Raw genomic sequence first — 26642 nt, 5'->3', positions numbered from 1 at the left:
AAATGCTTGAATGGACAGATGGATGAATCTATGATGCTCAGTGTTGCAGGAAGGTTAAGGGGAATTCGGGCCGAAACCAGAGCGTGAATTTGGTCCCTGGATGGTCAGCAGAGATCTCAGTGAGAGAATGGGGGATGCTGGATGCCTGATCTCCCCTCAGCAAGACAGAACTAAACAGTGAACACAGACTACTCTTTCAGAAGTCAAATTGCATAAGGACAGGGACAAATCTAGTGTATCTCTTTGTTCCAATTTTATATCCCTTTTCTTTATATGTGGAACTGGTAAAAGGTCATTCAGGATCCATTCAGGGGACCCAAGCAGATGGTCAAGCCAGTGTAACCTCTAGCTGAAAGAGTATCTGATTTCAAAAACAACAGCACAATCTTCTAACACCACTTATATGCCACTTCCAAAGGCCACACCTGCACAGGAATAGCAGAACAAACACGTTTTGTTAATGGCAGCAACACTGACATCAGGATATCTCTTCCCAAGGGGTCTGCCTTGAATAAATGCATGTTTGCTATAAATGTTCTAACCTTTCCTTTCCTTATGTCTTTATTTTTAGGGGCTGGGTGTTTAGCTCAGCGGCACAGCACCCGCCTGGCAAGCATAAGGTCGTGAGTTCGATTCCCAGTACTGGAAAAAAAAAGTCTTTATTTTTTTATTTTCTGGTACCAGGAATCAAACTCAGGATCTTGCACTTGCCAGGCAGGCACCTGTGCCACTGAGCTACCTCCCCAGTCCTTTTTTTTTTTTTTTTTTTTTGGTCTTTTTGAGACAGGGTCTCGCTATGCAGTACAGGCTGACCTTGAGCTCATTTTGTAGCCCAGGCTGGCCTTGAACTCCCAATAATCCTCCTGCCTCAGCCTCCCAAGTGCTGGGATTACAAGCATGTGTCACCACGCCTGGCACCAGCCCTTTTTAAAAATTATTTATTTATTTATTTTTCCTTAAGTCTTAAAGTCACATAAAATGGGGAGAAGTGGCACAGAATAGTGCTTTTGTAAAATGTATTACACACTTTAAGGTGATCTGGGGTGGCATGTGAATAAATTTGTATATTTTCACTATGTATTGGTTTTTATATATGCCAGAAAAAATCTAGCTCAGAATGCTCACGATATACATTACAAAGTGGTCTTGATCAATACATTTAAATCATAAATTTTAAATTATAAAATACAAATTGTTAGTTGGGCGTGGTGGCTCACCCCTGTAATCCCAGCACTCAGGAGGCTGAGGCAGGAGGATCATTGCAGGTTCGAGGCCAGCCTGGGCTACAAAGTGAGCTTGAGGCCAGCCTGAACTACATAGCAAGACCCTGTCTCAAAAAAATAAAATAAAATACAAATTGTTTTAAGAAACATACTGAGTAAATAATACTTTTTATTATGGCAAATATTATCATGCAAATAATTCAAGCATTGGAACTCCCTAATGTAGGAGACGGCAAGCGTGAGTTTTCCGGGCTTACAGACCTGAGTTCAAACACTCACTCCACCATTCGCTACTTACTGATGATCCCTGCGAGTGCTCACTTTGACAGCACATGTACAGCCTTGTGGTAGTCGCTTCACCTTGAAGAGTCTCAGATTACTCATCTGAGTGATGACATGAAATGGAAATGAACAATACCCACTTCTCGGGGTTTGTCCAAGGATGAAACAAAATCAAGCATGAAGGCCCCAAGGAGAGGCCAGGGCATTTAAGTCAGTGCTCACTCAGCAGTTGCAGTAATAGTGATGATCCAGACATTATTCATGTATTCAGATGCAACCCAGCCATGTGACCACTTGTATAAATATCCCCATTTATTCCAATTGACCTTTCTTCTTTCCCATCTGCAATACATGCAGCTACAGATGAGGGCTCACTGAGCTGGAGAAGAGTTTATCAGCCACATAGAAGTCACAGAGGCCAATGGGAGTCTGGAAGCATTTGAAGCAGTGCCCAAGTGCCCAGGGCAAGTTGGGGCCCAGAAAAGATCCTGGCAGATAAGCAATCTGTGTTCCAACAGAGGTGTTACCCTCCTAAGACCATGCAGTGAGTAGGGTCAACTTCATAATTATTAACTCAGACTCTAAACATGAAAAGCCAAATGACCTGTGCAGAATGCAAGCCAGACAGTCTTATCAAGAATGAATCAGCCTCTTTGATCTTGAGGTAAACCAACTCGCTCCCATCAAGCTTCCACCTGGGATTTTTCCAGGCACTAAAGCGGTTGCCTAATTCCCAGCTGTCTGGAGTTTCCAGTCCGAACTAGCCTCAGAGAAAAAAAGTCCCAGCACCTCGTTGGAGTTCACACTCCATTAAAAACATATTACAGATCCACGCTACTAATCCAAAGGAACAGGGGTCCAAAAAATATTTTTTCAGTACTGTAGTTAAAAGCAATCCTCGTTCAGTGCAGAAAAATTATCATACCCAGTTTAGAACTAAACACTCAAGTAAGTACGTGGAGTGAAACCAGAGAAGGCAGGGAGATGGTGGGGGGAGTCAAAAGTGTACTCTGAAGAACATAAATAAAACATGGAGGAGGTGGAGCGGGGCTGAAGACCTGGGGGTCTAACAAGGAGAGGAAGGACAAGGAGGGCAGCTGAGCAAGAGCCACGGAGATCAGCTTCTCCCACTGCACTTCCAGAAGCCTCTCTGACCTACCCACCCAGAGCGTATCTGCACTGCATCATGAATTAATCAGCATGGAAATCGCTGCCTGCATCTGTGGAAATTGAATTTAGCTGCCAATCCTGACGGAGGGCACGGAGGCCTCCTCCCAGAAAGATCGCAGCTCACAGGGAGAATGGCTTTTCTTTCCTTAAATCAAAGCTTGCGTAAGCCCGTGGAAAGGCTGCAGCTGGAGCCACAGACTCTGTGAAAGGTGGCAGGCTGAGGACGGTAATTATAATTAGCAGTTGCATAACATGTTTGTTCTTCAAAGTGCTCTACAAGGATCGGATAATTAATAGCTTACTATGCCCCATGCAGATCCACTGGTTTTTCATGTAGTGACTAATTCTGGTGCCCACACTCAATTCTGAATGGTGCAGACCAAGCAGCCTGAGCAATGGAGCAAACTGCTGAGGGTCTAGAAGCCAAACGCAGCTCTCTTACCACGCGACTCCACACGGTAGTTTCCCGGCAGGAACACTTTCACGGGGCAGCAAACCTCACTTCCTCCAAATAACTCTTGGAGGTGCTATGAAAGATGCAATGATAGGTTGGCATGACCATCAGTCCAGTCCAGTAGGACATCGGCTCTCCTCTCCTTCTCCGGGAGGTGAGCCTAGGGCCATGGAGTCCTTGGTGTTTGTCACAGGTTTGCCCTTGCTTCTCTATGCAAGTCAGTGAGACCACTCTAAAAGAGGCTGAACTAGATCTCTGGAGTTTCACCCTTTGCTTTCTATGATGGAAGTCTCTGGCCTATATCCCTTTGCACTTATAACAGAGATAAACTGAATGTAGGAATTTTATGGCATAGACAGGGCCCCCACAGCAAAGCTGAGTTTCCCATCTTCTCCAAGGATGCTTTACCCAGGGCTTCAGAAGTCCGTGAATGCCTTGAATTTCCCTGCAAAACATTACTATGTGTATTTATTTGGGGAAAGATCTGTTTCTCCTATTGCACCATAAATTCCAATAGGGTAGTACCTCAAAAGGACCTCACACATACCGCACACCAAATAGATATCTATTGAATGAACAGACTTCATCAAATTCCTATCCTCAAAATGATTATAAACCATTCACTGCTCTGTGGACAAAGAAGCACCACAAATCCACATGGTTTGCTTGCTCTGGTTAAGCTTTCCTCTGGTAAACTGGTTGGCGAGACCCAAGATCTACCACAACCCCGCTGCTAATTAATCCACAGACTCAGAGCAAAGCTACACTGAGATTTCATTCTTGAGGGATCTGTTTTCAGGGCCAACAAGTCAATGTGCAGAAACATAGTCCCAGAGCCACTGGAGACTATAGGACAACTGCATCTCATACTCTTGGACCAACTGTCACAGATGGTATGAATCACTGCCTTTTTCCAGTTTGCCTCTTGGAGGCAAAGGGGTGAAAGGAAGCATGTAGAAATGCACACCTGTTCAGACTCATGAGATCTACACACGAGCGTGATAGTTCAGGAAAGAGCTAACACACACACTGCTTTACACTTTGCAAAATGCTGCTGTAGATGATCTCATCCGATCTCCTCTCAACACTCTTTGAAAAGAAAAACCAGGCTTTATTTTCCCCCTCTTATAAACAAGGAAACGGAGGTTCACAATGCCTTCCCTGGTGACACTCAACTATCACATGAAATTGAACTGAAGCCTCAAAACTCTTCTCACCAGCAATGCCACTTCTGGGTATGTATCTGAAAGAACTGAAAACAGGATCTCCGAGATACATGTGCCCACGCATGTCACAGCACCTTTAGTTACAGTGGTCAGAGAGTGGAAGCAACCAAGTGTCCATTGATAGATGAATGAATAAACAAAATGTGACACATGCATACGATGGGACATTAGCCAGCCTTAAAAAAAGGAAAGAAATAATGGTTTATGCTATAACATGGATGTACCCTGAAGATATTATGCTAAGTGAAATAAGCCAGTCTCAAAAAGACAAATAACCACATGACTGTACTTACATGAGAGACCTAAACTAGTCAAATTCATAAGAGACAGAAAGAATGGCAGAGTGCTAGGGGCTACAGGCAGGGGACAATGGCAAATTATTGTTTAATGAGTATAGAATTTTAGTTTTTGAAAGATCAAAAAAGTTCTGGAGATTGCACAATAACATAAACGTACACAACAATATTTACACACTTACAAATATTTAAGATGGTAATTCTTTGTGTTTTGTGTGTTGCCACAATTAATTTTTAAAAATATGAGAAACAACTCTATCTTTTACAGAACATCAGCTTGTCTCTGGAAAGCTGCCATGCTAAGTTGGGAGTATGCCCCTCTGAGAAAACAGCACATGGAGAAAAACTTCTCAGCTGGTTAAGCAGAGGAAACAAGAATTTATCCAAAAGATGGATATCAAAAATCTTCTATCCAACCTATTTTTCTAACCCACCTCCAAAATCTTCAGGATCTAGCTGACATATATATCTAAAACCAACCCACCACATGAAGGGCAGAGCCAGGTGCAGGGCACAGAGCGAGGCAGCCAGTAAACTGTTTGATGACCCACGTTTCCCAGTGACTTTGATCGCAGGTAGCAGGAGCCCGGCAGGGTGGAATCTGTACCTCTGCATGTTAAAGTGCTTTCCCTCCAGGTGCCTTTCTCTGTGCAGACAGAAGCAATCTCTCCTCCAGGGCTCTCAAACCCCTCTTGGCAGACGTAGTGAGCCACACCACCCGGCTTGGAGCTGTGATTCCCCAGCAAGATGGCATTCCGCACTTCCGGAGGATGGCCACAGCTGATCTCTGCAATGAGAAGCAATGTCAGTCCCAGCTTCTAAGCCTACCGTTCGTAATTTAGAAATCTATTTAACCATGCTAGAAGCTACTCATCTTGGGAAAGAGAAAACACTAACTCCAAATAATCCAAATGTAGGTTATACTCGGAAGTACAGAAAATACACGTCCGAATTTCACAAGATTTCCAAACATGCACACAAACAAATTATGAGAGTAATTACTTATAAAAATTTCCTTGGTCTATGAAACAGTACATCTTAGTGTTCTTTGAAACACTAAAATATTCTGATTTTTTTATCACATATCTTCAGATCAGTAACTCCAGAGAAGATGGTAGCCCAATATTAGCAATCAGTGCCAACTGAATACTAAGTGAAATACTTACAAAGCCAGCCACAGTGGCCCATGCCCATGATCCCCTCCTATAAGCCCAGACTCCGGGGAGGCTGAGGTAGGAGGCCCAAAAGTTTGAGGCCAGCCTGGGCAACTGAATGAGGCCCTGTCTCAAGATAAAGTGCTGTTGTTGTTGTTTTTGTATTGGTAATTTTTTACTCTTAACTTTATCGATACAGTTTAGATACACATAATGATCACACTCATCATAGGGAACTTGTACCTGTACATGATGTATCTTAGTTCCTCTTTTTCCCCCCATTCTCCTACCCTCCCTTCAACCCCTCTTTCCCTCCTTTACAAAGCTTTTGTTTCCATTTTACCCTTTTTTAAATCATTTTTTTCTGTTCCCTTCTTTCTGCCCTACCCCCAGCCCCCCTTTCCATTTGAAAAATTTCTTCCTGTTTCACAATATCTATTACACATTCTGGTCCTCATTTATATTTTCAGTTACTCACACCAGAGAGACAATGCGATATTTACACGTGTGTCCCATTTATTTCACTTAATAATATGTTCTTAAGATGCACCCATTTATCAATAAATGTCTCAAGCTTGTCCTTCTTTCTGGCTGAGTAGTACTCCCTTGTATAAAAAAAAAACCACATCTTTTTTGCTGCCTGCACACCTGTAATCCCAGCACTCGGGGGCTGAGGCAGGAGGATCATTGCGAGTTTGACACCAGCCTGGGCTACAAAGCAAGCTCAAGGCCAGCTTGAATTGCACAGTGAGACCCTGTCTCAAAAAAGACCCCCCCCAAAAAAAACACATCTTTTTATTCATTCATCAGTTGATGGACATTTGAGTTATTTCAAGATTTAGCTACTACAAACTGTGCTGTTACAAACATGGGTGTGCATATATCACTCTGGTATGATGCTTTTAATTCTTTGGGGAAGACACCAAGAAATGGAATAGCTGTGTCAAATAGGATGTCCAGCCTTAGTTTTTTGAGGAATCTCCACACTGATTTCCACAATGGTTGCACCAGTCTACATTTTTTTCCCCAAAGCCTCACCAGCATTTGTAACTGGTTGATTTCTTGATGATAGCCATTCTTTCTGGAGGAAGATGGAATGTTAAAATGTTTTAAATTAAAATGCTTTAATTTGTATCTCTATAATGACCAGTGATGTTGGACATTTTTTCATATATTTATTTGCCATTTCTACTTTTTCATCTGAGAAGTGTCTATTCATTTCAGATGCCCATTTTTGGATCAGGTCTTTAAATTGGGGGAGGTCAGAGTTTTTTCAATTCTTTGAATGTACTAGATATTAGTCTGAAGACTAATGTTCTAGATATTAGCCTGAAAAACAGAGGTCTGAAGAACAACTGGCAGAAAATTTTTTCCACTCTCTGGGTTGTCTTTTCACTCTGATGGTGAATTCTTCGCTGTGCAAAAGCTTTTTAAATATGATGAGATCCCAGTTGTTGATTCTTTGTAGTGTTTCCCACGCAGTTGGGGTTTTGTTCATGACGTCTTTGCCTACACCTGTCTTCAAGAGTTCTACCTATTCTCTCTTTGAGCAGATGTAGTGTTTCTGTTTTAATATTCAGAATTTTAATCCATCTTAACTTTAGTGCATGGTGATAGACATGGGTCTAGTTTTAGTCTTCAGCATATGAAAAACCAGTTATTACCACACCATTTATTAAAGAGGCTATCCTTCTTTCAGTGAACATGTTTGACACCTTTGTCAAATATCAAAGGTGGCTGTGTTGGGAGTTGTTTCTGCAGCTTCTAATATGTTCCACTGATCCTTGTATCTGGTTTTTATTGTTGTTGTTGTTGTTGTTCTGTCAGTACCATGCTGTTTTTGTTTTTCTTTCAAGATTTCCAAATGTGTTTATTAATTCTTGTCCTGGTAGCTGGCATCATTAACCATGCTGTTTTTATCACAGTAGCTCTGTAGTATAATTTCAAATCTGAGATTGTGATGCCTTTTGTCTTGCCTTTGGTGCCCATTATTGTGTTTGCTAGTCTATGTCTCTTCCAGTTCCAAATGAATTTTAGGAATGTTTTCTCTAGTTCTATGAGGTATGCTAAAGGTATTTTGATTGGGATTGAATTAAATTTGTGTAACAATTTTGTAAAAATGGTCATTTTTACGATGTTGGTTCTTCCTACCCAAGAGCAATAGATAACTTTCCATTTTCTGATATTCTCTTCAATCTCCTATTTCAGAGTACTGTAGTTTTCAATGTAGAGATCTTTCATCTCCCTTGTTAAATTGATTCCAAAGTATTTAATTTTTTTGGCTGCTATCATGAAAGGGGTTGTTTCCCTACTTTCTCTCTCAGTAAGTTTGTTACTGTGTACAAGAACGCTATTGATTTTTGAGTGTTGATTGTGTATCCAGTTAGGAGACTGAATCTGGTTATTAAATCTAGAAGTCCTTTGATGGACAGTTTCTTGGGTCTTCCATATATAGTATCATGCCATCTGTAAATAATAATTTCACTTCTTCCTTTCCTAGCCTACTCCTTTTATTTCTTTTTTTTTTTGTCTAACTGCTCTGGCTAATGCGTCTAGAACTATATTAAATAAAGTGGTGATAGTGGACATCCTTATCTTGTTCCTGATTTTACAATGAAAGCTTTCAGTTTTTGACCATTTAGTTTGGTTTTGTCTATTGATTTGCCATAGATGGCTTTCATCAGATTGAGATAAAGACTACCTGTTCCAATTTTCTGTAGAGTTTTTTCTTATCATGAATGGGTGCTGGACTTTGTCAAATGCTTTTTCTGTATCTATTAAGATGATAATGTCTTTGGCTGTGTTGATATTGTGTATTATGTTTATTGATTTACATTTGTTGAACCATCCCTGCATCCCTGGGATGAATCCTAGTTGGTCATGATGTATAATCTTCTTGAGGATTTGTTATGCTCTGTTTCCCAGTATCTTACTGATGCTTTTTGTATCTATGTTCATTAGGGAGCCTGGCCTGTAGTTCTCTTTTTTTGGCTGGGTCCTTCTTTGGTTTTGATATCAGGATAATACTAGATTCCAGGAATGACTTTGGGAGTATTGCTTCCCTTTTGATTTTCTGAAACAATGTGATGAGTAATGGCATTAGATCTTCTCTAAATTTCTTATAGAATTCAGTGGCTCCATCAGGACCTGGGCTTTTCTTTGCTGCTAAGTTTTTAATTATACTTTCAATTTTATTGACTGATATTGGATTATTTAGAATATTTTTAAATTTTTTTATTTTAAAAATTTAAAAACTGACAAAGCAATGAAGACAAAATCAAAACAACACAAAAACAAAAACAATACATGACCTCAAAACAAAATGAAAGGAATTTACAATGCATGCTACATTACACACTGTTACCTTCATATTTAGAATTTTTATATTTTTTAACTTTGATAATTCATATGTATCTAGGAATCTGTTTATTTCTTCTGTGTTTTCCATCTTATTAGAGTAAAGGTTCTCAACATAAATACTGATAATAGTCTGGATTTCTGAAGGATCTGTTGTGATTTCACCCTTTTCAACCTTAATTGTGTGAATTTGAGTCTTTACTTTTTTAAATAAGGTTGGCTAAGGGTTTGTCAATTTTATTTAATCTTTCAAAAAAACAACTCTTCAATTCATTTACTTTTTCTGTTGTTAATCTTGACTGCATTAATTTCTGCTCTGACCTTTATAATTTCTTCCTTTCAGTGAGTTTTAGGCTTGATTTGTTCTTATTTTTCTGGAAGTTTGAAGTTCAACATTAGATTGTTTATTTGAGCTCATTCTGTTTTCTTGATGTGAGAATTCACCACTATATATTTCCCTCTTAGGATAGCTTTCACTGTTTCCCTTAAGTTCCAGTATGTTGTATCTGCATTATCATTTAATTGTAGATACTGTTAAATGTCCTCTTTAACTTCATCTATGACATGCTGGTTGTTCAGTAGAGTTTTCTTTAATTTCCATGTATTTACAGATTTTTTTACAGTTTCTTTTGCCATTGATTTCCAATTTCACTGCACTATGGTCAGATAATATGCATGAAATAATTTCAATTCCTTTGCATTTACTTTTATTTTATTTATTTTTAGTACCAGGAATTGAACTCATGACCTCAGGCTTGCCAGGTAAGTGCTTATGCCGCTGAGCTATATCCCCAGCAATTCTTTTGCATTTACTTAAGCACGTTCTACAAGCTAGTATGTGGTCTATTTTAGAAAATATCCCATGCACTACTGAGAAGAACATGTATTCTGATATTGTAGGGTGGAACACTCTAGAGCACCTACTAAGTGCATTTGTTCATAGGTTTGGTTCAGTTTTGATATTTCTTTGTTGATTCTTTTTGTCTAGTTGATCTATTTGTGACAGTAAGGTATTAGGTTCACCATTATAATTGTGTTAGTACTTACTTGATTTTTTTTTTTTTTCTTTTTGAGACAGGCTCTTGCTATGCAGTTTGGGCTGGCCTTGAGCTCACTTTGTAGCCTAGGCTGGTCTTGAACTTGCAACAATCTTCCTGCCTCAGCCTCTCAAGTGCTGGGATTACAGGTGTGTGCCACCACACCCAGCATGATTTTTCATGTCAGTTAATATTTGTTTTATATAGTTGGGTACACTGGTATTTGGTGCATATATAGTTATGACTGTTATCTCTTCTTGGAGTTTTCCCTTAACAGGTATGAACCTTCTTTATCTCTTTTGATCAGTCTTGGCTTGAAGTTCACATTATCTGCAAATAGAATAGCTACCCCTGCTTTTTTCTGGGTTACTGTTGCATGGAGTATTGTTTTCCATCCTTTGATTTTCAGTCTTTGAATTTCTTTTTGAGTTACATGTGTTTTCTTGAATGCAGCATATTGTTGGATCTTGTTTCTTGATTCATTCTGCCAATCTACTGGTGACTGGTGAATTGAGACCATTTATATTGATGATTATAACTGATATTCTTTGGCCTCTCCTTGTCATATTATTTTCCTGCTCATGGTTTCCTGTCTTTCCCCTCTGATTAACTGCTTGCCTTGCCTGGTGGCTTCTTTCTATTCATACTTTTGAAATTGAGGTCTTTGTTATCTCTTTCTAGAATATCTTTCATAACACTTTGTAGAACTGGTTTGGTAGTGATGAATTTCTTCAGTTGTTCTTTGCCCTGGAAGTATTTTATTTCTCCATTAATTCTGAAAGATAATTCTGTAGGATACATCAATCTGGGTTGGAAGTTGTTTTCTTTCATTACTTAAATAATTCCCTCCAAGCTCTCCTTGATTTGAGGGTCTGTGTTCACAAGTCTGCTGTGATTCTGATGAGCTTGCCTTTGTAGGTGATTTGTTTCTTTTAACAGCTTTTTTTTATCTTTTTGAGACAGGGTCTCACCATGCAATTAGGCTAGCCTTGGGCTCATTTTGTAGCCAAGTCTGGTCTCGAACTCACAACGATCCTCCTGCCTCAGCCTCCCGAGTGTTGGGATTACAGATGTGTGCCACCACACCCACTTAGCAGCTTTTAATATTCTGTTCTTGTGCTAAATTTCTAGAATCCTGATTATTATATGCCTTGGAGTAGATTTATTTTGATCATGACTAATTTGAGTTCTGTATGCCCCAATTATCTGTATGTCAAATTCTTTTTCCATGCTTGAGAAGTTTCCTGCTATTACTTCTGTGAACAGGTTTTTTATGTCATTTGTGCTGACTCCTGCTTTTTTCACTGACTCTGGTCAATCTTACACTGTTATTCTTTGCATCGTCTTGCAGTTGCCACACTATTTTTTCACAGTCTCTTGCTATTTTTAAGAGATCTTTCTTTTTGATATTGCTAATCACGATCCTGTCTTCTAGGTCTGATATTCTATCTTTATTTTTTTTTTCTCTCATTTAGTTTTGCAAACTTTCAAAGGAATTTTAAATTTCCTGGATATCTGTTTGAATCTGTTTCAGGGATTCCATTTCCTTCCTATGTTTGGCATTCATGGTTTCCATCATTTTTCTACTCTCTTCTATTTTTTCTTAATCTATACCTACTCTGGACTTGCTGAGCAAATCCTTCATTATGGTCATCATCTTTTTTTACCTGAGAAATTATTTCTGATTTCCTCTATAGCCTCATGTATATTTTTTATTTCTACTGTTGTCATTCCAGAAAATACAGATCATTGGCTTCTGATTTCCTTTATCTCATTGTCCTCTGGATTTGTCCTAGGTGGGCTGGAAGTCTGAGGTTGATTTTGCTCTGGTGTCTTGTCATTTTGTACTTTTTATTTTAATTTGTTTTCTGTGTTGTTGCTTGTATTTTTCTTGTTAGGTGGCTTTATCACTGGTATCGAGGCTTCGCTAGGAAATATCTATTCTTTAGAAATGTCTTCTAGGTATAGCTGACTGTTGGTCTTTGTGTCTCTCCCATGTTCCTCTCTTCCCATTTTATTAGGATGAGGAGTCGCTATCTACTTGTCTCAGCATCCAGTCCTTGGGTACTGGACTGTAGAGATGGCTATGACCCCCAGATTATCACAGTGTTGTCATACAAGGGTGAACAACTGATTACAATAAGTACGGCATTCTGGCTAATGCAGTACAATTAGCAATAACAATATCATCAAGCACAACCCAAAAACTGACAATCTGTGGTAACTGTTAACTTGCTATCTCTAACCATATAGTTCTATAACAACATCCAACATAAACCAGGAACTTGTACGCAGTGAGTTTTCCCTTGGAAATGGGTTGTTTTATCCTGTGGGGAAGGGGAATTTAAGAAAGATAGGGGACAAAACAGAGTGATAACTGAAGAGAAATACAGTAGAAGTAAGGCTGAAGAAGCTGGAGAAGAGGACAGGAGAGAAAGAATGAAGGAGAAATCAATGAATATCCAGGTGAACCAGAAAAAACTAGGGACACTGTTCAATCACATGAAAATATCATAAAATCAAGAAAGAACATTGAGGAAAGGAAGAGACAAGATAAAACAAAACAAACAATAAAAATCAAAACCAAAACAATCCCCCCTTAAAAAACCTGGGAAATCAAAAAAATCCCTCTGGTATCCCCAGTTCTGTGTTAGTTCCCTTGTCAGAGTCAGAATCTGTACTGAGTAACCCACCAAATCTGCAGTAGGATTACTGCTGGGTGCGGGGCTGATCTTGGCCAGACCCCTGGCTCCTCTCATGCAGTGTTCGCACGGCCGGGGAAGTGTACTTGTCCACCAACAACAGGCCCTTTGACTGCTTGTGCCACCAGTTGCAGAGCAGGGGCTGCTTCCAGCCCTTTGTAGCTAGGGCTAAGACTGGCCTTTGGTGGCCGCTGGAAGGGAGTCTGGGCAGTTCCAGCTCCTACTTCTTAGCAGCATTCTCCCCCGACACCGGTGTGCTGTCCAACTGCCCGCTGTCTACTGTGACCGGACAGCCCTTTCCTCATCCCATTCCAGGATGCTGGCAGTGATACAATCCTGGGGTTGTTGAGCTGCTGGAGCTCGAGCCCCAAGCCCTTTGAAATAAAACAGCAATCCCACTTGCCCACTGCCGCTCCTCCACATGGCTGTGTGCCTGGTTCCACTCACTAACCATTGACTCTTGGGGGACCACTTGGGAAACAGTGTTTTGTGTTCTCACCGCTGCCTCTCACTGCACAAGCCTCTTCCTGTCCAGGTCAGGCCTCAGTATCCCAGTGTGGAGCAAAGCTGCTTTCATTGTCTCTGCCAGGTCAGCTACACAGCTGCTCCAGCCACACCACGAAGTCTCGGGTCTGCAGCAGTGAGCTATTTTTCTCTAGCAGTGAATCCTATTTTCTTCTTCTCCCCTGTCAGTTCTCTGTGGTTCTGAGCCCCCTGCACTCCCTTTCTCTCCCAGCTGTTGTTTTTTTTCCAGAATCTTGGCACTTTGTCTTGAAGAAGCTGAGTAGCTGACACTCAGCACTCTGCCATTTTTCTTCCCCTCTCAAGATAAAATTGAAGGGAGAGGGAGTATCCTGGAGATGCAACTCAGGAGTAGAGCTCACCCAGCACACACAAGGCCCTAGGTTCAATCCCCAGCACAGTGGAAGAAGGGAAAGGAGGGAGGGAAGGAAGGAAGATGGGAGAGAGGGAAGGAAGGAGGGAGGAAGAGAAAAGGCAGAAATATTTATAGAATCCCTGAAAATTTCAAAGCAAAATAATGGAGGAAGAGTTTATTTTCTAAACATTCAATTTATGTATATCTTTCAAAGGAAAAAGTTAGTTGCAAGAAGGAAACAAACCAAGAATTAGAAAATTGATATGAAATTTCTTTAACAATTCTGATTGCAGACAATGGATTATTTATAGAGGACTATCTGAAGAACGATTACCATTTTAGAACAGTCAAACTACATATAAGAACACAAAAAACTTTTCAAACATCCTAGAATTTTAAAAAATTCTGTATGTTTATCTTTTCCAAGAAAAAAATTCACAAATAACCACAGTACAACAATAACAATAAAAATGTGTAAAATAAATATCCTAAGAAAGCACAGACTGGTCTTAGAAGAAAAACTAATGAACAGTGAAACTGACAGGTAATTCTCATAATCATTTAAATGGGTTTGAAAAACTTCACATAACTATCACCAAAGCTTTACATAAGTATTTTCCAAGAAGAAAAACTAATAAACAATGAAATTGACAGATTAGTCTCATAATCACTTAAATGGGTTTGCACAGCTTAATATAACTATTACCAAGTATAGGAGCTTGTTTAACTAATAATAAAAGATTCTAGAACTAAAGGCTAAACAATGTAAAAGAAATAGTAACCTGGAAATAAAATTCCACATTATTTCAATAAAACCTGAGCAATAAAGAATAGGGAAGTAAAGTATGCTGAATTTATATAACTAGGAGCTCATGGATCCAATTTATTCAAGGAAGAATAATAAATATAAAATGAGATGGCTGCGTAATTCAAAATATAATCATTAGTCCTAGTTATACCTGAAAATAAAAGGAGGAATCATATAACCCTCATTTGGATCTTTAGTTTTCTCCCCAGTCTACAGAACGCCAAAATGCAAAACAAACAAAGAAAAAACCCCAAAGCACTCCTAACACCCATGCTTTTCGTTGTTGTTGCCTTTGTTTTTTATCTTTTTGAGACAGGGTCTCACTACGCAGTTCAGGCTGGGCTTTAACTCACTTTGCAGCCCAGGCTGGCCTCAAACTTGCAGTGATCCTCCTGCTTCAGCCTCCGGAGTGCTGGGATTACAGGTGTGTGCCACCACACATAGCTTAACACCCATGTTTTTTAAGAAAAAAAGTTAATTTATTGACATAAAGTATTCAAAATAGAGGAAGGGGTATAATCTATTCCTATGTCCCTATCAACCATTCTTGGCCTTAGAAACAGGTGATTCTCTCAAGTCTGTGGTACAGAAGTAGTGGATGTAATGTAATTGCTCCCCTCTACCTCAACTTGGTCTGTTGCAGGACCCCAGAATTATTTCTTTAAGGGAAGATTCCCAGATCGGTTCTCACCTACTGTTATTGAAGTTACGATAAGATCCTTAATACAACAGCCCAACCCACCTGATCAGTCTTTTGACTCTGATATTAAAGAAAAAGGGAGAGGGGGCTTTCAATCAATACAGAATAAAGTCATGAGCAGTTATGGGACTAAAATAAGGTGATCAATTCCTAAATCTTCAATTCTATCTCTGTGTCTCATGTTTGTTCACAGGGCTTTTTCCTCTTTTCAGACATGTTTACCAGACACAAGACGCTTTGGCCTTCATTATACGTTCCCAGTATCAAACCTTTAAACATATTCACTGGCCCAAAACATTCTACGCCAAGAATATATTTGTGGGTATATGAGTAACCAACCAAACAGGTGGTTAATGTTTTAGAAGCCTGCCTAGTCACTGCTGACATCCGAAACATCTAGTTTAAGCCAGGCTTCAGTTCTAGCAGGAAGCAGAGGGAACATCAGTGAAGAGCTTGAAAATACTGGCCTAGGTACCCTTGACACTGCTCAGTGGAGAGGTCAGGGAGCTGGTAGGTGGTACCATGTGTTGGTACAAAATGTAGATACTAAAAGAATAAGAGTACAGAAGACAACTGGACTGGCTTCCATCTCCAACATGGTCAGGAACAATGGAAGACACAAAGACTTTACTTGGGACTGTAATCATTTGTTTTTCAATTAATAGCAATGGTCACCTGACTGATGAGTAATCACCGGCCTGGTCTCCAGGGACTAAAATTCTGAGGCTGAGGGAGATGTCCTAGTACTAAGGGGCCTGGATCTGTAACTCCTTCAGTTCCCATTACCGAGCACTTCAAGATGGACAGTCCCATGACAACAGACATTGAGAGAGTTCCAGCACAGCTTGGGTCAAGCACGGGGTTCTAAATAGCAGCTATATATCTCACTCACCCAGGAAGCGTGTGAAAGACATACGTGCTGAAGTTCCACACTGTAGCGAAGCAGCCTATACCACCGGTCCCCAGGTTCCTGCCCAGATGCCACCTGCGGGCAACCATCCCATTCCTCCAAGCTTTCCCCACCCCAGGACACCACTGCTAGGGACCTAGTCTTGCTAATTTGTCACCCTGACCCTGGGGCAAGTCAGAATGAAAGACAAAGCGACAGAGTCAGTTTAGCATATGGGTGGCCAGGGGGGTCTTGCATCTTCTGGGCAGTGGAGCGCTGAGTATCTGGCTCACCCTGCTTTTATTCACCCAGATATGGGCACGAGTAATTAAAGTAATGCAAGGTCCATCTGCCCTCCAATATCCATTAATACATGCTCAGGTAAACATCTCAATCTCCTGTACTGACTTCTCCCTAGAACCTCCCACACGCCATCGTCTCTGTGTGTTGCTTTCCTCCTTTGTGCTCAGAAAGGAGGTCAGTTGGTCTCACTTCTCAGCATTAAACACATCACACCTGCTCCTCCCAGAGGTAACTTTTCTGATGCAGTAGTCTTGTACTGAGTTGAGGTCTTGACATCCACCTTTCTCTAAACTTCCAAATTTGATTTTGATGCACAGCCTGAGCTGAGATTCTGAATTAAATACTGGTCTGCTAGACTACCATTTATCATCACATGTATTCCAATAGGATCCTAAGTATAAACTGTTACTATTCGCAGTAACCTCATGGTAAGCACTTTGTTTCCCATTTTACAGATGAAGATGACTCAAATGATTACATGATACACACACGCACATGGGTGGTTATGGATGCCCAGGAGCTGCTCCATGCCTGAAATCCTGAAGTCACTGCCCCTCTCATCTCAGCTTACTCCCCTGCTCTTGTGCTCACCCTCTTTCTCTGCCAGATGCACTCCTCCTTCAGCTAAAACCCTCCTCAGTGCCCACCCTGGTCCGTGACTGAGTCATGACTAATAAAGGCACTCTGAACCTTTGTGGCCCATTCTAATGTGTTCACGTGTCCACATATTTATTGAGTATCTAGTACATGTTAGTTACTTCAACAGTGATCAAAATGGACAAGATTGCTACCCTCAATCTTGGAACTTAGAGAATCCAACAGGCAAAAAAGTAAACCAACCAAATAATTTCAGGTAAGATAATGTGGCAGGATAGGACTTTTCAAAGACAGTGGTCAGGAATGGTTTGATCTGTCTGAAGAAGTATTATCCAAATCTGGACCCTATGAATGAAAATGAGCCATGTTTAGGGAACACAGAACATTTCAATGAAATGAACCAGCCAATGCAAAGACCCTGAGGGAGAGAGCTCTGGGCGAGTTCTAAAAGGGGAAAAGTGCCTGGGGTACAGTCTGCAAAAGGGAGGGGAAGAGATGAAGGAGATGAAAAACCTGAGCTAAATCACACAGGGTATGTATGCTTGGGAAAAGGCACAGAACTTATTTTTTTTACAGTAACTGATTGCCCTAGGAGAGTTTTAAGCAAAGGAATGAAATAATCTGATTTAGGTTCTTAAAACACCACTTTGACTAAATGGGTAGAGAGTGGAAAGAACAGGAGTAAAAGAAGAGAGACCAGTCAAGGGCCTAGCAGTCACCTAACAGCGAGATGGTGAGATCTCAGAGGGATCTGCAGGATGGTGGTGGAAACAGAAAGAGGAAGAACCCGAGGTGTGTTCTAGCCGGGGATATAGCTCAGTGGCATAAGCGCTTACCTGGCAAGCCTGAGGTCATGGGTTCAATTCTCGAAAACAAAAAACAAAACAAAACAAAAAACAAAGAAAGAAAATTGAGGTGTGTTAAGCAGAACTGATGGATTAGATGTGAAGGTCAGAGAAAAGGTGAATCAACAATGAGTATTATTCACACTTACAGATATAGTAAGTACAACATAGAGTATTACTTATGCTTTACAAGTACTATCTAATCACTCATTTGACTCTTTATTTCCTACCTTGAGGACTTATTGTTTCCATGAGATATTATATCTTTCAAAATATATGGACAGTTCCTAAAAGAATCTTTGTCTTGTAATTCTTATACCCCCACACAGCCTACTCAAAATTGTGTTTCATACAGCAAATACTCAGTGCATGGCTGTTCCCTGGTAGCTTGCTGCTTGTATCAAGATGGAATGCATACTACTTTCATACAACAGCCCTTGTAGAAAGGAAACATACCACTGATTATAAGCATAAATAACAAAACAAAAGAAATAAGACAGACATTACTTCTATATTTATTATACAGTAGAGGTAACTCACATCTATCAAACATCAAGTAGATGAGAGCTGAGAAAGAAGCCCCACAAAAACTGGTATCAGCCTATACCAGGGGATTCTAGGAAACTTGAGCAGACCTCAATAACTTTATTATTATTTTTTGGTCTTTTATGAGACAGGTCTCACTATGCAGTTCAGGCTGGAACTGACCTCACTTTGTAGCCCAAGCTGGTCTCGAACTCACAACAATCCCTCTGCCTCAGCCTCCCGAGTGTGAGGATTACAGGCATGCGCCGCCATGCCTGGCTTTCAATAACTTTAGTAACAGTAACAGTCATTGAAATCTTGCTACATACAAAGTAGCATACTAGATATATACTACCTTATTTATTTTCCACCGAAAATCATGCAAAATAGATGTTTTTGACCCAAATAGTTTACAGATATAAAAATGAAGGTGTGAGGGCTTAAAGACCCACCCAAAAGTCACACAACGACTAATAGATAGAGCCAATTCAAACTGTGGTTTACGGGGCCCCAAAATCTACATCTATAAGATCTGTGCAGCCTCCCAGTGAAGGGGTTCACTCTAAGCCCAGGGCAGAAATGACCTCATAGGTTAGCTAATGCCAGAGGAGAAGCAGTTGCATGCAGAAGCATTCTAATCACTCTATAGGGGTTCAACACCTCCTCCTCCCAATCTCAATTCAGAATGTTCCTGGAGCAAGAAAACTTTTCCATAGATGTGATCCCCAGAAACCTTCTTAGTACTGATGTCTTGCCTGGAACATGGCCCTGTCACAGAGATTCCCACCATGTTTAGTTTGTTGTTTTAGCTTTTGTTTTTTGAGATAGGGTCTCACTTTGTATTTCAGGCTGGTCTTGAACTCACTATGTAGGCCAGGCTGGTCTTGAACTTGAGGTGATCCTCCTGCCTCAGCCTCCTGAATGCTAGGATTATAGGTGTGCGCTACCACACCTGGCCCCCACCATGTTTAAAACAGATGGTAACCACCACCACTTTTACTCAGACCAAATGGTACCCAAGAAAATAGGTAGTTTCTGTCAAGAAACAACAATTAATCCAATAGATCTCACAGGAGGTAATAAAAATATAATTCTACATGAAAGCCCCCAAAACTTTTACTATCCCAAGGAAACATTTAGAAACAGTTTATATGCAAAGGAAAGAAAAAATAAACAGCAGAAATGTGCATGGTATATGCATAGGAGCATTCATTAAAGCATGTGTCTCTGGCTAATTACATTATTAAGTAACACTGTTAGAATCTGTCTCCGGGATAGAGTCAACCAACTCTGAGCATGGCTGGGAATATTTTCCCTACTCTCCAACTGTCTGCGATTTTACTCACACAATCAACTTCAAATTAGAAAAATGTGTTGTGAAGGTTTTAAGCCCATATTTACACTGTAACCTTATTTCACATCTTGAAGGCAAAAAACGTTTATGTACTCTGCTAGCTGTAATACTCTACCCAAGAAACTATACCAGGAGGAGATCTGTTTGATGAAAGGTACTGTCAACTTATGCCCTATCATCAACAACTGACTGTATCACAAATATTACCCACCTTGCCACTGCTCATTAAAAACATCAGCACAACAACGTGGATTGATGACAGAAATAACAGTAATATAAAGCTTCAGCTAAGACTGTTTAGAGATCAATAAAACACAGACTGAGAAAGGAAAAACAGAGACCAACATTGCCTATAAATTGTGCCGGACACTGTACCAACTGCTGGGGAAATGAATAACAGAACTATTTCCATACTGATACTGACCCACTCCAAAAAGCAACCTTCCCAGAAGAATAAGCAAAAACTAGATGTAGAGCTGCACAAAAGAGCAGAAACAAGTGTTGAAACCAAAGACAATCACACTGAAGTGCCTTTTCATTTTCTACCTAACAAAAATGAAAGTCTCTATCATGCCTTTGAATCAAATCTCAGGTTTATGCATCATCTGGAAACTAGAGGAACGCAGGATTCAAAGGGTCCAAGCAGATTAATCCCAGAATATATACTATAGTCATCTTCCTTTTTTTTTTTTTTTGGTACCAGAAATCGAACTCAGGACCTTGCGCTTGCCAGGCAGGCGCTTATGCCACTGAGCTATATCCCCGGCTATAGTCATCTTCTAAATCAGATAATTCAACACAATACCTATACTATACTCTACTTTCTTCATTTGTGAACACATTCTTCCCCCTACTGTATGGTAGGCTGTTTGTAGTCTGTGCCTATAGCCTATCTTTTCAAAATACCCCCTGCAGTCATGTGAACTAACAAACATTATTACAAACATTAATCTTTGCGATGTTTACATGCAAGTAATACAGCCTAAGGGGCTGGCTAAAAAAATGTAATCCATAACAAAGTTTCATGTATTTTACAGCAGGTTCTGAATCTGACTACTATAGTTAGACCCTGATTCCAGGCTCATTTGGGCACTGAAAAGAAATATATATACATACCCATACACACACTCTCGCAGTGGTTCCTCAGTTTGCAAGCTTAATTTGTTTTACGATTTTGGGAAAGATGGCTGCATAGGTGTTTGTTTTGGGAGGAGGGCTGTGGTCATGTTTGTCACTGGATGCAGTGTTTACGAACAGAAACAAAATTTTGCCAGACACTTTTGTTTGCAAACATTTGTGAACTGAGGTATTACTGTATACACACACAGACACACACATACAGATACACACACATGTACATGTACACTGATGCCAGGGGTTGGAATATAACATCTGGCTATCTGAGAAGTTGAATTTAGAAAATCGTATTACAACCAGCAAAGAAAATTGTAAGGGGTATGGTACACCATGAGGTACGCTGACTCTGGTTGATGATTAACTGCTCTTCCCTAAGCGAACAAGCTCATTAATATCAAGTCTCCTGGCCCTTAAGGCAGTAAAAAGATTTAAAAATTACTTTTTTGATGTATTGTGAATTCTGCAGTCTTCTACAAACTTTAGCCTTGACTAGCAGTATCTTTTCTTCTGATTGCATTCATAGAGCTCATTTGGAGGAAAAGGCCATTTTTTCCATTTCACATAATAACACTTATTGTCAATCAGAAGTGTCTGCTGTGGAAATAGCTAGAATCTGAACACCTCAGAAACCGAAGAGTGGGTGACAAGGTGAACAGAAGGATGAGTGGTAGGAATGAAAAAAGGGGTTATTTTCTTGTGTCTTCCACTTGCAGAGGTGACCATAGTTTTTGACACTCTGAACTGCACCTCACTGCTTTTTTTTTTTTAAAGATAATATTAGAACTCTTCATTTTAATTTTCTAGGTGGAAATAAAATACTGGAGCTGAAAACAAATAAATGAAGTAAATGTCAAAGTTGAAGAATTTTAGACCTTCCCACATTATGATAAGAAGTTTCAGGAAGATCTTAAATTTGTGTTAAAAATAGGCCTGCCCACTCCCTACCGCAGAACATGCCTCTGAAGGACAGCAAGAGTCATCCGGCAGCTACTCTGCACTAGGCCCAGCCCCGATGCTTTGCATTATTCTCTCATTAAATCTTCACCACAATTCCCTGGGATGAGAACTATTCTATCTCCTCTACGGAAGAAAATGAGTTTGGAAAGTTTTAGAAGTGGTTACACAGTCAGTGAATGGCTCAGCCAACACCCCGGTCTTTCTGACTCTAAAACTCGTGTTTCACCACTCTGGCAGTCTTGTAACCAAAGTTATCGCTCATGCTGCACACTCTGGTGAATCCAGCCATTTACAGATATATTTCAACAGTATCCACTTAGCAAAATGGTAACCCAAGAGATGTGTTGCATGCAGTCAATGTAGTTTTGTAAACTATACTGCAAATAAGTGAACATAGTTTTAAAGATGGTCTTAAAAGCAAGTCAGTATAGTTTATTAAAATGTTTTAAAATACCAGTACGTAGTGAGGTGTCAGAAAATGTATTCTGAATGAACAAAACACCCCATCACGGGAACACAGATAATAAACACATCCTCCCATGGTGGACATACTGAGAGCCACAGCACACTCCTGTGCTAAGTCCAGATGTGGTCTCAAAATTGTTTCCATATTCTGGAGCAGTGATAGCCACTGGGTCCAGCTACTCAGGAGGCTGAGGCAGGAGGATCACTTGAGCCCGGGAGCTCAAGCCCAGTCCAAGCAACATAATAAGACCTCATCTCAAGGAAAGAAAAGCAGTCATGCAGTAAAACTTAACTACTTAAATTTGCTAATCTGTGTTCCAATTTACATAAGAACTTTTTCCAACCTGTTGGGGACGAGGAGATATGAAATAATATTTTACTATGCAGGGGACCCAGCTACATGACTGCAGTCTTGTGGTCTCGAGGCCAGTATGACCTTGCTTTAGGAGCAGAGAAGTATGCGGAAGACCACTGGTAACTGCAGCATTCCTAAGCCAAGATAACAGCTGCTGAGGACAATCTAAAGAATGCAGGCATATTGATATGGAGGACTTATTCCCCATTAAATTATTCATCATTTACTACAGTTGCTGTTCCCTGAAAAGTGTACTACCCTTCCCCATGCTCCTCACTTACCAATAAAAGCGGGTCAAATGCAGAGATGCTGTGCCTGTCCAATAGAGGCAGGTTCCTCCCGGCCCCCTTGTACCTTGAATATTGTCTTTTGTCGGTCTTTACTCCCCGCCATACCCTCTATAGCTATCTGGGGCTCTGATCAGCCCATGGCACAAATCCTTCTGAATTTTATGAAGATGAGACGTGGCTCTACTAAAAAGATGAAAAGTAGATTCAGCAACCTTTTGGGGCAGGTCCTAGACCACACCGCACACAAAGGGGTGTTCACCCTAGGGCCTCTCTCCTTCCAACTCTCCCATCCCAGCTTCTACCTCAGGGCTCAAGGAGGCTGCTTTTACAGGGAATCTGCCTTCTAGAAACGTGCTTTGGGGCCTTGCCTCGGTATAAAAGATAGTGTCTTCATGTAACTCCTCTGTAAAATGGAAAATAAAAGCAACCTATTAACCTCATATATCTTGGAGTGCGGGCCACCTCTAGAGAACCTCTAGCACCTCTGCTATTGGTAGACTTCAGAAACCAGGCCCGTGCTTGTGCCTCACACAAGCTCACAGCACTAGGGCTGTGAAGGCCATGTGCACAGCCCAGCAGAAGCCAGGTGTCAGTGGGAAGGCCTCTCTCTGTTCTCGCTACCAAAGCGAAGAGATGACATGCCAAGGGAGAAGCAAGCACGAGGCCCAGGAAACAGAGCACAGAGATACGGAATCAGAAAGGGCGACACCGAACAGGCCAGGGTCTCTATGAGGTTTGGCCGTGGACTGAGATGCAACGGGCGCAGGGGCCAACCCGTAAGGGCTGCCACTGTCTGTGGCACCTTTGGAGGGAGATCGAGGACCTGCAGGCACAGGCATGCCAGACACCGGGCCAGGAGCTGGAGAGATCCCGCAGGAGAAGCCCGTCTGGTTGCTAAACTCCCAGATTTACAGTCCAGTAGGAGAAGCGAACACAAAGCATGAGAGCAATCATAAACAATCACAAACATACTGGGTACTAGGGCAGGAAATAATGTCAGCCACCATATTTAAGCTGAAACTTGAAAGATAAGAAGACAGTTACTAGGCACAATCCAAGAAGGCTCTATCGAATGATGTATAGGTAAAATGTATATATCGATTCAGCTTCAAAAAGGAATAAAGGTGATCCACGCTACAACACGGGTGAATCTCAAAAACATGTGAGAGCAGTTTTTATAACAGGCAAATACTCATATATGAAGTATTTACCCACATCTATAGCATATCCACATACATGAAGTATTCAGAATGATGAGGAGGATGAAAACCTTCTGGAAATAGGAAATGGTCACAGTTGCATGATACTGTGAATGTACTTCATGCCGCTGAATTGTCTAATTATAAGTGGTTAAGATGGTAAAGTTTAGATTAGGTATATTTTATCACAATTATGTTTTAATTTTTAAGCAGGGCACAGTGGGGCACATGCCTGTAATACCAGCTACTTGGGAGGGCTGAAGCAAGACCAACACCACTGCAAGACCTTATTTCAAAATAAAACAAAAAGGGCTGTGGAGCCAGGCATGGTGGCACACGCCTGTAACCTCAGCACTTGGGAGGCTGAGGCCGGAGGATCGCTGCAAGGTCAAGCTACATAGTGAGATCAAGACTAGTGTGAACTGGATTCGTCGTTAATGATAACACAGTTAAAGTGATTCCCTCCCCTTATCCAAAATTTTAAGTTCTTCACACTGCCACTTTCGACTTGCTTCTTTTCTGAAAATTAAAAAACGTAAATAAAACAACAGAAAAATAGGAAATGTAACTTAGAGATTCTATCTTTCCCGGAGTTATTGGAAATGTGACTGGCATTTAATACATTCCTACCTAAATGCCAGGAGGAGCCCCAGGGGACCCTGCCACTGGAAGCTTTCAGGCCTCACCTCCAGCTTCCACGTCTGAGGCTGGGGAGGGCGGACCCGGTGGCAGACGCCCACGCCAAGGCAGCGGAGTGTCTAGGACATGGTGACCAGGAAAGGGAAGCAGCAGGACACACCAACTGCACTTCCTCAGATGGGGAAAGCCCAACATGGAACCCACAAGCTGCTGTCTGTAACACAGCTGCCCCTTCCCAAGCACCCTGCTCCTCAGTAACAGTCGACCGCACTATTTGTTGTGTTTTCAGTGGACTCCCCGCTTCCTGCAGCTTCATGATACTGAGCTAAAAATACTGTGGGCTGGCACGTGGCCCAAATGCTGGAGCCCAGAGAGGCTGATGGGTAAATAAGGAGTGGTGTGCGTGCTCCAAGCGGGGTGGGGAAGGCAGGGAGAAGCCGAGGCAGTGGTGACACGGGGGAGGAGGAGGAGGTGTCAGAGGCAGAGGGAGCAGTAATCAGAGAAGGAAAAGAGTAGGCCTTTCACAAAACACTTCTTCGGGGAAGGTAACAAGCACGCTCCTCTAAATTAACTTTGTGCAAGCCAGGCATGGTGGCGCACTCCTGTAATCCCAGCACTCAGGAGGCTGAGGCAGGAGGATCGTTGCGAGTTTGACACCAGCCTGGGCTACAAAGTGAGCTCAAGGCCAGCCTGAACTGCATAGTGAGGCCCTGTCTCAAAAAGACAAAAAACAAATAAATTAACTTGGTGCAATCTCAACCCAGATGGCTACTAGTTTTCAAAGTAATAAACTGTTTTACATGGAATTCCCTATACAAATCCTTACAGCTTCTTTGATCTGCATTGTGATATATTTTACTTAACATGACAACAACTGTACATACTCAGGTAGGTAGAGTGTAATATTTGATACACGTATACAGTGTGTAGTGATCAAATCAGGGTAATTAGCATCTCCATAAACATTTAGCTTTCCTTGTGTTAGAACCCACAAATTCCTCCCTTCTAGTTCTTTATGAAATATATTGTCCTCAACTACAGCCACCCAACTGTGCTACAGACACTAGAATTTATTCCTCCATCTGACTGGACTCTGGCACCTGCGTTCTGACCTTTTGTGTCCGTTCTCCCTCTTATGGGCCCAATCCCCTGGTGATCGCTATTCTGTTTTCCACTTCTATGAAACTGACTTCTTTGTTCTCCACACATAAGTGAGAGCACAGCGTTCGTCTTCCTGTGTCTGGCTTATTTCACGTAACATAACGTCCTCCAATCAACCCATGTTACTTAAAATGACAGGCTTTCTTTCTTTTTATGGCCGAATACTATGCCATTGTGTTATATCTATTCCTGTATCCATTCACCTGTTCATGAGCTGAAGGGCACCCTGGTTGATTCCAGGTCTTGCCTATTGTAAACAGGAGCACAAGAAACACGTAAGCACAGCTATCTCTCTGAAATGCTGATTTTGTTTCCTCTGCCCACTTAGTCCTTCGTGGGATAGGTGAAGCAGATGGTAGTCCCACTTTTAGCTTTTGAGGGCTTTTCTTACTGTTTTCAATCATGGTTACATGCTAATTTACATTACCATCTTCCCCATCCTCACTAGTATTGTTATTTTTCATTTTTCTGTTCATAGCCATTCTAACAGGGATACAACGGTCTCACTGTGGTTTTGATTTGCATTTCCCTCAGGATTAGTGATGCTGAATATTTTTCAAATACTTATTGGCCATCTGTGTATCTTTTTTTTTTTTTTTTTTTTTAATCTGATGGAATTTTATTAATTTGCAATTTTCTA

General features: G+C 41.0%; 1 protein-coding gene across 1 annotated transcript in view; it reads right to left on the bottom strand.

Moving 5' to 3' along the window:
* The window catches only part of Susd1 (sushi domain containing 1), a 133652-nt gene that overhangs the window by 78905 nt on the left and 28105 nt on the right, over positions 1 to 26642 (bottom strand). Inside the window, exon 6 of the mRNA XM_013513298.1 lies at positions 5259 to 5438. Within this exon, the coding sequence (XP_013368752.1) occupies positions 5259 to 5438 (180 nt within the window). The remainder of the gene's footprint in view (positions 1 to 5258; positions 5439 to 26642) is intronic.

This window comes from Chinchilla lanigera, unplaced genomic scaffold (genome assembly GCF_000276665.1).
Source record: "Chinchilla lanigera isolate Chin_1 unplaced genomic scaffold, ChiLan1.0 scaffold00018, whole genome shotgun sequence".
Classification (NCBI taxonomy): domain Eukaryota; kingdom Metazoa; phylum Chordata; class Mammalia; order Rodentia; family Chinchillidae; genus Chinchilla; species Chinchilla lanigera.
This window is presented reverse-complemented; position numbering and strand designations above follow the sequence as displayed.